At 37.1% G+C, this 13800-nt stretch overlaps 1 protein-coding gene across 1 annotated transcript in view; it reads right to left on the bottom strand.

Moving 5' to 3' along the window:
• Window positions 1-13800, bottom strand: part of GAREM1 (GRB2 associated regulator of MAPK1 subtype 1) — a 209143-nt gene that overhangs the window by 135342 nt on the left and 60001 nt on the right. The window contains exon 2 of the mRNA XM_079943353.1: window positions 6036-6176. Coding sequence (XP_079799479.1) covers window positions 6036-6176 — 141 coding nt within the window. The remainder of the gene's footprint in view (window positions 1-6035; window positions 6177-13800) is intronic.

Raw genomic sequence — 13800 nt, 5'->3', positions numbered from 1 at the left:
AAAATGTCAAATTGTGAATACCAAATTAGGTTTAAGGCCCTAGAAGGGCTCAGCGTAAACCCTGAGACACATGCTTTAGTGTAAGCAATATGCGCGAGCTTGACCACTCTGAGCTGCAGAGACACAAGGAATTTGATGAATAGAAATGTGAACTGTAAAATGGAAATCATTCATCTTTACAAACTGTTGGCTATAATTAAGTTGCACTAGGTTCCCTTTTCTAATTTTTAAAAATAGATTTTTTTTTTTTTTTTTTGGTTTAACAAGTCAGGAAGCGTGCAGGGTGAGTTAGCAGTGTCTGATGGAGTGCCAGGCAGGAATTTAGATGGTCTGAGTACACAGAATGCAGAAAAATTCCACATTCTGTGTTGTACATTCCTTAGGAAATCTTTGCCCTTTCGGTAGCAACAAGAAGTTAGAGTTTAGATTAAACTGATCTCTGATACCTTTTGACTAAAAGTTGTCTGAAAGCTGCAATCATTTTTCTAAACACTATGCCAATTTTTCTTGAGCGGTTTCCCTGCTGTTAGCAAAATATGTGATGCTGATGCTGACTGAACACATTCTCTCTCTCGGAATCAACTGTTTGTTAAACCAAGAAAATTCCTTTTATCCCAAATAAAAAACTTACTTTGTCAGAATAAGGGAAGTCTTTATTTTTTTTCTCAAAGCACATCTAATAATTTCAGAATTCAGAGTAAGGCGACTCTTATTACCACCACATCAGAGTATAATTCTGATAAGGGACTTCAAGTCATATTTCTCTTTTCTGAAAATTTTATGAAATTATTTCTTTTCACATGAGGAATTTCATGAAAATCTCTGATAAAAAATATGGGAAAGGCACTCTGTGATTTTCTAAAAATGCTGAGTTTCACAACTTTCCAGAATATATGTGAATAGAGCTGTGTACAACTGCCGTGGCTGTGCACTGCACAACTCCAAGGGACACCATTTACAGAGACCACAAAGTAAGGAGCGTTGCCTGGAATAGGACAGTGCAGTAGCCCTGATGAAAATGGTACACTAACTGAGAAGAATGGTTGCTACCTGTAACAGAAAATAAGGAAAAGGGGGCATGTCATAAAGACAGATGGGCCAGCTTGTACCCAAATGGCAAAATATGAGACAATTTGAGCATCAAAATAAACAAGGACAGGAAGATATTTTGACCCCCTTCCTGAAGTAAGAATCCATAATTTCATGCTGATAATAAAAGGTAACTAACTGAACAATGGGACAGAAGGAACAGCTCTTCCTTACAGTAGAATGACAACACATATAAGAAGGAATGATGGAGTTACGTTAGAAATGCACTGTTTTGCCACCTTCAAAGTAAAAATTGAATCAGACAGGAAACATCAATAGCTGCTCAACAAAAGGGGAGAGTTAGAGAAGGAATAAGATACCTACAGAATCTCAAAGAACCTTCTTTCAAATTTCCCAGTAACACAAAGCATGGTAATTATACAGCAGAGAAATCAGACAACACCTTAACCGAGTGATCAAAATCAATGTCACCAATAAGGGACAAAGGGACATCCCGTGTCTCTAGATGTGATTCCCTGAGGAGGACACAACCAGACCGAAGTGCATAATCTCAATCTAATCATGAACAGCCTGGGGAACCCAAATTGAGGGCTAGTCTATAAAACAACTTGCCTATATTCTTCAAAAATATCATAGGGACTTCTCTGGTGGCGCAGTGGTTAAGAATCAGTCTGCCAATGCAGGGGACATGGGTTCGAGCCCTGGTCCGGAAGATCCCACATGCTGCAGAGCAACTAAACCCATGTGCCACAACTACTGAGTATGAGCTCTAGAGCCCGCAAGCCACAACCACTGAGCCCATGTGCCACAACTACTGAAGCCCATGTGCTTAGAGCCTGTGCTCCACAAGAGAAGCCACCGCAATGAGAAGCCCACGCACCACGACGAAGAGTAGCCCCCACTCAGCAGCTAGAAAAAGCCCGCGCACAGCAACGAAGACCCAACGCAGCCAAAAAAAAAAAAAAAAAAAAAAGTCATAAAACACATCAGGAAGGAAGGATAAGGGGAAGGATAAGGAACTATCCCAGATTAAAGGAGACTAAAGAGACATGATAGGGAAATACAATAAGGGTGCTGCACCAGACTAGGTGCTGTCCTAGACTGCACCAGACTAGGTGCTGTCCTAGAGCGAAAAAATATTATTGGGACAACTGACAAAACTGGAACATGGACCGCAGATTAAAGTATTAAATGTCCTGAATTTGCTAACAGTACTGTGGTTACATAAGAGGATATCCCTGTTCTTAGGAAATACATAATGAAGTCTAAGGGGGATGTGTGCTGTCTGCTCTCCAATGATTCGGGATAAATAAATAATATGGGTGTGTGTGTGTGTGTGTGTGTGTGTGCGCGCGCGCGCAGAGAAAGAGATGGAGGAAAAGAATACAACAAACATGGCAGATGATGGTAAAAATGGGTAAATAGTATAAAGGAATATATCATACGATTGCAGCCTCAAAGTAAAAAGTTTAAAACAACAACAACAAAACCCAGCAGCCAAAACAACATTGAGGGGTATCAGTATTCAGCCTGCTTTAAGGAGCAGAAAAGTAATTCAACTTGTAATCTGTACTTCAAAATAAACAGTTAAATCTTTAGAAACATTTTACTGCTATCACTACCATAATCACCACTATTAACACTATGGAGCACTTGGAATTAGTAAGCGCTCAGAAAGGTGCTTCACTTGCATTACCTCTTTTAATCTTCACAACTAGCTGAAGAGAAAGGCACTATAGTTATCCCCACTTAACAGATGAGGAAACTAAGATTCAGAGAGGTTTAGTAACTTGCCCAAATACAGACAGTAAGTGGCAGAACCAGGAATCCAACTAGGCTGATTACAAAGCTGGTAGATTTTATTACTATGTTAAACATATTTAATTATTATTTATTAATTTTCCTCAAAGAATGAGTGATGACTCTTAACCTATATGAAATTACAACAAATTAGTACAACATGCATGAATAAGGGTTTCTTCTACGAATTAAAATTAAAACACTAATAAACCAGAGACATATATGATATTTTTAGTCTCCACAATTTACTTTATACTCTCTTCCAAAGGCTGGACTTGATAATAAATTCTTTGAAATAAAATATCCCCTAGGATGCTCTTTGAAATAATCTTATCAAATGTCTCATAAACCATTGGTTACTTGTTATGGACTGAATGTTTACATCCTCCCAAAATCAGAGTAATTCAATGTAATGGAATTTGGAGGTGCGGCCTTCAGGAAATAATTAGGTCATGAGGGTGGAGTCCTCATGAATGAGATTAGTGCCCTTATAAGAACAGACTTGAGAAGGATGATTGTTCTCTCTCTCTAACTTGTGAGGACACAGCAAGAAAATGACCATCTGCAAACCAGAAAATTGAGCTCTCACCAGACACCGGATCTACTGGCACCTTGATCTTGGACTTCTCAAGAAATAAATTTCTTTTGTTTATGATCTATCCAGTCTATGGTATTTTGTTATAGCAGCTTGAACCAAGATAGTTCTATTTCAAGTTTTTCTTCCTTTAATATATTTTCTTTCTTTTCATGTAAAGTGGTACAGTCTTAGTGTTCATGTTTCCTTTTAGTCTTGGGACCTCAATTTCACTTTAAAAAAAATAGTGTCATTTGCAATACACGCCCTGGGGTCTCCCAATTAAGTGTACTATCATTTCCCTGCAGATAAAGGGTAAGCTGTTGAACATACCATATCTTTTATCCCAGTGGAAGGTGAAAGTCTATTTTAAAAAATGTTCAGAACAATAAAACATTTGCAAATATTTGCAGGTATTTAGGGAAATCTGATCATCTGACACTGTGAATGCCCATTCCAGAACAAAGGATTCCCAGCCTTGGCTGCATAATTTAACTACATACAAGAGGAGCTATTAAAATCCTAATGCTCAGCCCACACTCAAAACCAATTACCAGAACCCTGGACATAGGAACTGGGCATCAGCCATTTTGAAAGCTTCCCAGGTGATTCCAATGTACAGCCAAGTTTGAGATCCCTAGGTGAAGCATCTGCAGCCATGAAGAATTGTATCTTTTGTGTATAGATCCTAAGGACTCACAAAGGTTTTTAGAATTGGTCTCACTTGTTAAGGAGTGTACAGTGCAGCTGGCAAGTGAAGATGTGTGTGCTTGTAGGAAAAGGTAACTGAACGAAGCCCGAGGATGTGCTAAATGAATGTGATACACGGTAAGTACATCGAAGACCACATGGGGAGAGTCGGGGGTACTTGCCCCCTCCTGATGCAATGACAGGCTCTGATAAAAGCATGGCCAAGGAAGGCAACGCCGCCCGGGGAATGGTGTAAGTGGAAAAGTACTCAGGATATCCAGGACACAGTGAGGTGACTAATCTAGCTAGAGTGGAAGGCTCACTCTTCAGAGTAGAAGAGGTAAGTTTGGAGAAGTGGACTAGAACCAGCCCCTGTGAGGGCTCTGAGCAATAAGTCAAAGAGACTGGTGGCATACGGAGTCTCTAAAGAGATCTGAGTAACTGATCAAATGACAGCATGCATGTGGGACGAACGATGTCATGGAGCAATGGATTTGGGGGAAAGACTAAAACTCAATCTACTAAAAGAAGAACACAGCAGATTAGGTAAAATCATGTATGTGAGTCACAATCTTACACCTTCCTTCTCGGTTTTCCACAAGGGACAGAATTTTGGTTCTGCTAAAACTAGCATGGATCTCACCTGTTGTGGGACCACTGGCAGGAGAGACTGGGCAGGTGGAGGGTCTGTCTCATTCTCTGCCCCTTTGGCCTGGCTCCCAATCTCACAGTCATGATACTTTCTGTAGCTATATGTTCCTCCTTTTTCTATGAAGTCTACTCCTACATCTGGGCAAGAGAATTCCAGGACAGGGTTTCAGGCAAGAGAAATTCTTTCTTATAATTTTTCTGGAATAAGAAGGATTTTGAGATATTTAGTGATCTCTAGGTCATATCTAGCAATGAAGACTCCTAGGAATAAAAGGGGGACCAAACCATTCATTCATCCAAAAAATATTTACTGAACACACACCATTTGCTGCTGTTCTAGACAGTGGGGATATAGCAAGGTCTCTTTTCCAAACAGACAACTCTCTGGGCAATGTAGAGGAGTCACTCAAAAACATGACGGCAGTCTAGGGCTATACAATTTATAGCTAATCAATTACAGTGTCCTGCTAGAGACTTTTGAAAAATTAACAATAGTAGAGAAAAAGTCAAGATCCTTCACATAATGAACTATAAGCACCAGAAGAAAGTATAGGAAATATATATACAGAACGTTTTCTAAAAACTGCATTTGTAAGCCGCCACTATTGAAAGTGGATTTAAGCTACTAGATGTATCATAAACTCCTAGAACAGTGCTGGTATTTAGAAAGCCCTTAATAAAAATTAGTTAAATGACATTGTTACACTGAATGGAGTTCCAACTGAGGCAAGAAAGTAGTTATTATCCTGATTCAACTAAGCAGTGAGGTCACCTCTGCTGCCTGTATTCTAAACGCTTCCTTGCAAAGAGGGACATGTTCAGGTATCTGACCTTTCAATCCAATACTTTTAAAACCAGACCACAATGCTTGTTTGTGAAATGGTATCTTGTGAAACCATGACATCAAAGTCATTCACAAATCGTGCTCAGGTTTATTCAGAGATACTGGTGTTCAGAGGCTGGTTACGCATATGGACTGTCATTCCAGAGATGATCTTTGTGTTTGTACCATTTTCATTTTATAAGTATCTAATAAGAATCTGTGCTTAAGAATTCACGCTTAACTACATGCATTAATTAGAAATGCCTATGACAAAATGAATCTGAGCTTTCACTGATAAAATAACCAAAGTGTTTCATTCATCTTTTTCTAAGTCATTATACCCTCTAGTTATTATAGACAATTCCTATTTTCTCACTGTGGAGGAGAAAATTAGCATATTCAAGTACCCTTCATTAGCCGTTTCTTGTCTCTTGAAAGGAGCTTTACCTGCATAATGTACCGGAATCTCTATCTTTGGCCCAATGACATAGTGCCCCTCCTCCAAGCTATGGGCAGTGATGGTGGTCCACTGACGGCACGAGTGAATCAGAAGGTAGTCATTTTCCCGCAGCCCTTCTATGCATTCTCCTAGAAAATAAATTTTATATGAGAAACTTAGAATTAGCGTCTGTTTACTCCATTCTCTGCAATAAAATTTTGTTAGTTAAAACTTCACCAATGGAGAAGTTGATAGTTCATCCCAAGATGAGAAAAAGTTCACTTTTGAGTTACCAATAAAAAAAGGCATTTCATACCAAGTTGACAACTCTACACAGGGTTCCATAAAAATGTTTCCCACTTATGTGCAAAGAGATTTTCAAATACCTCATTCTATCTTAATGATTGTATTTCAATGATAATAAAACAAACATTTATTAAGTGCCAACAGTAAATCGGACACTAATTAAATGCTTTGCATGTATTATTTCAATGTAATACAGTAACATTATGAGGTAGGTATTGTTCCTTCTTTACAGGTAAGGAAAATTAAGGTTCAGAATGTTAAGTGTAGTCTAAGCTCACAGATTTAATAAGCAGAAAAGTGCAGATTCAGGACTATGTCAAAAAGATTCCAAAGCTATGTTCTTTTTTGGTCATGCCGTGCGGCTTGCGGGATCCTAGTTCCCCAACCAGGGATGGAACCCGGGTCCTCAGCAGTGAAAGTGCAGAGTCCCAACCACTGGACTGCCAGGGAATTCCCCCAAAGCTTATGCTCTTAATCACTACAACATACCTACCAAAAATATATAATAAATTTATCTCTCTGTTGAAACAGTACTTGAGATTAAATGCCTGTATCTCCTTTCAAATTTTATATGTTTTAGTATGGTACTGGTACAAAAACGGACACATAGATCAATGGAACAGAACAGAAAGCCCAGAAATAAACCCATGCACTTATGGTCAATTAATCTACAACAAAGGAGGCAAGAATATACAATACAGAAAAGACAGTCTCTACAACAAGTGTTGCTGGGAAAACTGGACAGCTACATGTAAAAGAATAAAATTAGAACATTCTCTAACACCATATATGAAAACAAACTCAAAATGGATTAGAGACCTAAACGTAAGACCGTATACTCTAAAACTCCTAGAGAAAAACATAGGCAGAATACCTTTGACATAAATTGCAGCAATATTATTTTGGATCCGTTTCCTAGACTAATGGAAATGAAAGCAAAAATAAACAAATAGGACCTAATCAAACTCAAAAGCTTTTACACAGGGTTTCCCTGGTGGCGCGGTGGTTGAGAGTCTGCCTGCCGATGCAGGGGACAGGGGTTTGCGCCCCGGTCCGGGAAGATCCCACATGCCGCGGAGCGGCTGGGCCCGTAAGCCATGGCCGCTGAGCCTGCGCATCCGGAGCCTGTGCTCCACAACGGGAGAGGCCACAGCAGTGAGAGGCCCACGTACGGCCAAAAAAAAAAAAAGCTTTTACACAGCAAAGGAAGCCATAAAGAAAAGGAAAAGACAACCTACAGAATAGGAAAAAATATTCATAAAAAATGTGACTGACAAAGGATTAATTTCAAAAATATACAAACAGCTCACATAGCTCAACATCAAAGAAACAAACAACCCAATAAAAAAATGGGCAGAAGATCAAAATAGACATTTCTCCAAAGAAGACGTACAGATGGTCAACAGGCACATGAAAAGATGCTCAACATCACTAATTATTAGAGAAATGCAAATCAAAACTACAATGAAGTATCACCTCACACCAATCAGAATGGCCGTCATGAAATAGTCTACAAATAATAAATGCTGGAGAGGGTGTGGAGAAAAGGGAGCCCTCCTACACCGTTGGTGGGAATGTAAACTGATACAGCCACTATGGAGAACAGTATGGAGCTTACTTTAAAAACTGAAAATAGAGTTACCATATGATCCAGCAATCCCATTCCTGGGCCTGTAACAGGAAATGATGAAAACTCTAATTTGAAAAGATACACGCACCGCAATGTTCATTGCAGCACTGTTTACAATAGCCAAGACATAGAAGCAACCTAAATGTCCATCGACAGAGGAATGGATAAAGAAGATGTGGTCCATATATACAATGGAACATTACTGAGCCATAAAAAAGAATGAAATAATGCCATTTGCAGCAACATGGATGGACCTAGAGGTTATCATACTGAGTGAAGTAAGTCAGAGAAAGACAAATATCGTATGATATCACTCACACGTGGAATCTAAAAATATGATACAAATGAACTTATTTCCAAAACAGAAAGAGACTCACAGACATAGAAAACAAACTTATGGTTACCAAAGGGGAAAGGTGAGGGGGAGGGATAAATTAGGAGTCTGGGATCAACAGATACACACTGCTATATATAAAATAGAAAAACAGCACAGGGAATAATATTCAACATCTTGTAATAACCTATAATGGAAAAGAATCTGAAAAAGAATATATATGTAACTGAATACATGTAACTGTAACTACATATACATGTAATATATACTCATATGTAATTGTAACTACACCTGAAACTAACACAACGTTGTAAATCAACTATACTTCAATAAAAAAAATAAAATGTTATGTTTTGCCAGTTCTCTCTGGCCTACCAAATTTCCCAATCAACTGAAAATAATGAAGCTTTATAGCATACACATGAAATTATTTTTTTCATTTTAATATTTTCTAAAGTAACTTTTCAGCTTTTCAGCCAATAACAAACTATTTCAAAAGAGAAATCCATTCCCTGAAACTTAAAAAATGTTCCCTTTTTTTTTTCTTAGATGCTGAAATAATCCATCCCATTAATCCTGGTTTAGTAATTTTAAATGCTAAAAAACCAAACAAACAAAAAAACAACAACTTGAAAAGACTAATTCCTTTATACAGAAAACAATATGCTTTCCTTATTTTTGACATTTATTATATCTCAATAATTAGAAGAATTATTATTGATTTCACTGTGTGTTCTGAAATGGCATTTATAGACTTCTCAAAAATTCTTAAAAGTATCAGTACTTTTTCAATAAATAAAGTAGAGGAGGCTGTAATGATCAACTTGGTTACCACAGCCATAAATTTTGGGAGGACCAGGTTTCATAAAGACACCACCAGGGGATCACTGGTACTCATGAGCCCTTTGCATCCTCTCTTTGTATGTAAAATCTTTAAAAAGAAAAACAAACAGGTTATTATTTCAGGCTAATAGGAAGCTGTATATCAACACGATTGTCTGACTTAACCATAATAACTTGTAGCAGGTTTTTTTTTGGTCATGATTCCCCTTTAACTTGGAAAAGTGGCAAAGATTGCTAGACATCCAGTAATACCTCACTCACTCCTTGTCCTCAGTAACAGGCCTCTTATATTAGCTGGGCACATGGCTGCCCAGAATACAGACTACTGTTCCCAGGCCCCGTAACAAGTAGGTGTAACACAGTAACTAGGTTATAGCCAATGGGATGTAGTGCAAGTAGTATATGTAACTTCCAAGATATATATATATATAGATTTAAAATCTTTAATATACCAGAAAATCAACTGATTGTAGTTTATAATTCAATGCTTTTAGTATATTCACAGAGCTGTGCAATCATCACTACTGTTGAATTACAGAACATTTCTATCACCCCAAAAGAAACCTCAAACCCATTAACAATTATTCCCTACTCCCCACCCCAGGCTTAGGCAACCACTAATCTACTTTCTGTATCTATAAATTTGCCTATTTTGAAAATTTCATATGAATGGAGGTATAAAATATTTGAGCTTTTCTGTCTGCCTTCTTTCATTTAGCATGTTTTCAAGGTTCATCTCTGTTGTAGCATGCATCAGTACATCATTTTAATGGCCAAATATTTGATTATATGGATATACTATGTTTTATTCGTCCAATCATCAGAGGATGAACAGTTGGACTGTTTACAATCTTGACAGTTATTGAATACTGCTGATATGAACATCAGTATACAAATTTTTGTATGGACATATGTTTTCATTTCTCTCAAATACATACCTGGGGTAGAACTGCTGGGTCATATGGTAACTCTATATTTAACTTTCTGAGAACTCCCTGTTTTTTTCCAAATTGGCTACACCATTTTACATTTCCACTAGCAATGAATGAGAGTTCCAGGGACTCCACATACTCCAACACTTGCTATTATCCATCTTTTAAATTATAGGCATTTTAGTGGGTGTGAAGTGTGTCTCACTGTGGTTTTGACTTGTATTTACCTAATGATTAGTGATGTTGAGCATCTTTTCATGTGCTTGTTGGCCATTCGTGTATCTTTTTTGGAGGAATGTTTATTCAAATCCTTTGCCCAATTTTAAATTTGGTTGCTTGTCTTTAATGCCTAGTTGTAAGAGTCTTTATTTTATTTTATTTTATTTTTAACATTCTGGATACAAGTCCCTTATCAGACATACGATTTGAAAACATTTTCTCACATTACAAGGACTATACTTTCACTCTTGATAGTGTCCTTTGAACCACAAAATTTTTTAATTTTGATGAAGTCAAATTTATTTTTAATTTTGTGCTTTGCATGTCATATTTGATAAATTTCTGCATAACCCATGCATCATGAAGATTTAAAATATTTTATAAAACATTTTATAGTTTTTAGCTCTTATATTTAGGTTTACGATCCATTTTGAATTAACTTTTCTGAATGCTGTAAGTAGGGGTCCAACTTTGTTTTTTCATGTGGCTATTCAGTTATCCAAGCACCAGTTGCTAAGACTACTCTTTCTTCATTGAACTGTCTTGCCTCCCTGTCAAAAACCAATTGACCATAAATGTAAGGGTTTATTTCTGGTTTCCCAATACTGTTCCATTGCCCTATACATCTATCTTTATGCTAGAACCACACTGTCTTAATTACTGTAGCTCTGTAATAAGTTTTGAAATTGGGAAATGTGAGTCTTCCAACCTTGTTCAAGACTATTGTGGTTTTTCCGGGTCCCTTGCATTTCCATATGAATTTTAGGATCGGCTTACCAGTTCTTGTCTCAAAAGCTAGGATTGTGATAGGGATTGTGTTCAATCTATAGATCAATTTGGGGAGAACTGTCTGTCATCTTAACAGTATTAATGTTTCTGATCCATGAACATGGGATGTCTTCCCGTTTATTTAAATCTTTATTTCAATGATGTTTTGTAGTTTTTAGTGTGCAAGTCTTACACTGTTTTTGTTAAATTTATTCCTACGTATTTTATTCTTTTGATGGTATTGCAAATAGAATTATTTTAAAATTTCATTTTTGGAGTGTTCATTGCCAGTGTAGAGAAACAACTGATTTTTGCATACTGATATTATATCTTGAAATCTTGCTGAACTTGTTAGTTCTAATAGTTTCTTTTGTAGATTCCTTAGGATTTTCTATATACAAGTTCATGTCATCTGTAAATAGATACAGTTATACTTTTTCTTTTCCAACTGGATGCCATTTTTCCCCCTCTTTTCTTGCCTAATACCTCTGGCTAGAATCTCCAGCACCACACTGAACTTAAGTGGCAACCAAGACGTATCTTTGGAGGGAATGTGCCTTTCTTTTCCCTCTTTATTCTTCCTGATGGATGAAATATGGAGGTGATTATCAGAACTGGAATGGTAGCGACTATCTCAGACCTTGAAGGAAAACTTAGGGCTGAAATTGAGTGCATGACATAGCAACTGAAAAACAACAACAACAAAAACAGGCCCCTGTCACCTTGGGCAACACCCCAACCTGAACTTTTGGTCTTTGGGTCTCTGTGACTTGCAGCCAAACTCAAGCCTAAAATGATACAGGAGTATTAGAATAAATTAAGAATTGTGGTGCCTACATTATACAGTCAAAATATGTAAACTAGTTTCAAAACAGAAAATAATTTTTGTTGTTCATCTTTAAGAAACCGATTGTATTAAAGATGCCTATCTAAGGATGTACTGTCTAAGCCTACCTCCCGGTTGTAAAATCTGAACAACGGCTGGTATCTAATGATTTTTTACTTCAAAATAATCTCCCAGAGTTTACAGGAAACGGCATTCAACAATATTATGCTTTTGATAATTTCTTTCAACCTTCCTAACTGGTTTGTGGGTACAGAGATTGTATTACTTTTACTAACTCAAGTTTACTTCATAAAGACCAGCACATTACTCAAAAATTGCTAAAAATATTGTCACACATTGATAAGAACTCTTTACTTGTACCTAATTACAGATAAAAGTTAAATGTTAACTTACATTTGGATAGTTAAATTCACGTATTATGAGCTTTGGCTCTAGGTTATCTATGAATCTAAGTCAGGGGTATGGCTCTAAATGGGGTAATATCGAGTATTCCTAAATGCAGAGAGAAAAATAGTAAGTGTTCTTATATTAATGGCAAAAAGAAATCTTGAGAAAAACAGTGAAACAGCTTTCCTAGAATTTCCTAGAATTTACCATCAACAGAAGAATTTAATGTCAAGTACCTCAGTGATACCACATGCTGAGTGCCAGAGGAAGGAAGTCACTCCACAGCCTGTGGGTGAAGCGTCCATTTGACCATTACTAAGAATCAAGACCCAGTAGCTAAACTTCAACTCCTCCCCTTGTATCTCACTTTGGCCATGAACCTGCAGCACAGAAATTCTAGTGTAACCCATGATTAAGAGGTCCCTGTTTTCTGAAAATGAGTAGGAATGTCAAAGAAAGCAACTGAAGCCCCCAGGATATTTTTATTCTTGTAAAATATTCTGATTAAGTGAAGCCAAATATCTGCTGTCATAGCATGCTGACTAATCTAGAAGTGATGCCTAGTTCTTCTATTGACTAAAAGTATCTAAAGTTTAGAAAGATGAAACAAATGCTAAGAACTATTAAATCTGCACCTATCTTTACTTTGAGTGCACAGACATGAAACAACCAGGAACCCTGTCACCTCAACCAGATCTTCAACTCTTCAGGCCCAACATCATTTCTATTTCTCCTCTGGTTTGCATTCCACAAGACCACCGGGTGTAGAACAGCTATATAATAAGTGCTTTCTGAATGAACAATCTTGGGTAGAAATGAGTGAGCATTCACATTAAATAGGTCTAAGTATAAATTAAGCACTAAGGTCTTATTCAATATTTAAGCCCCTCGAGGAAAGCAGAGTATTTAGAAAGGCTGTTTTTTCAAGTATCTCCTACTGATCTCTTCCCACCCTAAACAAACATCCACAAATCTACACTAAGATCCCTTCTTTAGATGAATACTCTGTTCAAAGGCCCAAAAACTGTAACCTTGGGTTCTAAGCAAGTGAAAGAGTTTTTACATTTTACGGTTTACTGTGAAATCCCAACAAGAAGAGAAAGAAATAGAGATGAATTTAGACAAAACACTAAATGGTAAGGGAATCAAAGAACTTCATGGTGAAATCTAAGCAAAAAGGAATGTATAAAACAAAAGAGAAAGATGTTTAAAAAAGAGAGAGAGAGATTAAGGATATATTATTACCTCTTTTCAAATGAACCCTGGGACAAAGGACTCCCTTTTCAACAGTAGATTTACCAGGAATAATAGACTTCTGCTGTAGGAAACAGAAGTATGCCTACTTAAGTCAAATCTGAAATTTTATGCTCTGAAATACTGTACTGTACCTAATATTTAAAAGATAAGAATTCTATGTCAAGTGATTTTTAGAAAAACAGGTAAGCAATTGTAGTATCAGTATTTCTACAAACATTGACAATATACTAAATCTCTTAGTACGGTGCCT

Source organism: Stenella coeruleoalba (assembly GCF_951394435.1).
Source record: "Stenella coeruleoalba genome assembly, chromosome: 14".
NCBI lineage: Eukaryota > Metazoa > Chordata > Mammalia > Artiodactyla > Delphinidae > Stenella > Stenella coeruleoalba.
The sequence above is the reverse complement of the archived record's forward strand: the minus strand, read 5'-3'. Positions and strand labels throughout refer to the sequence as shown.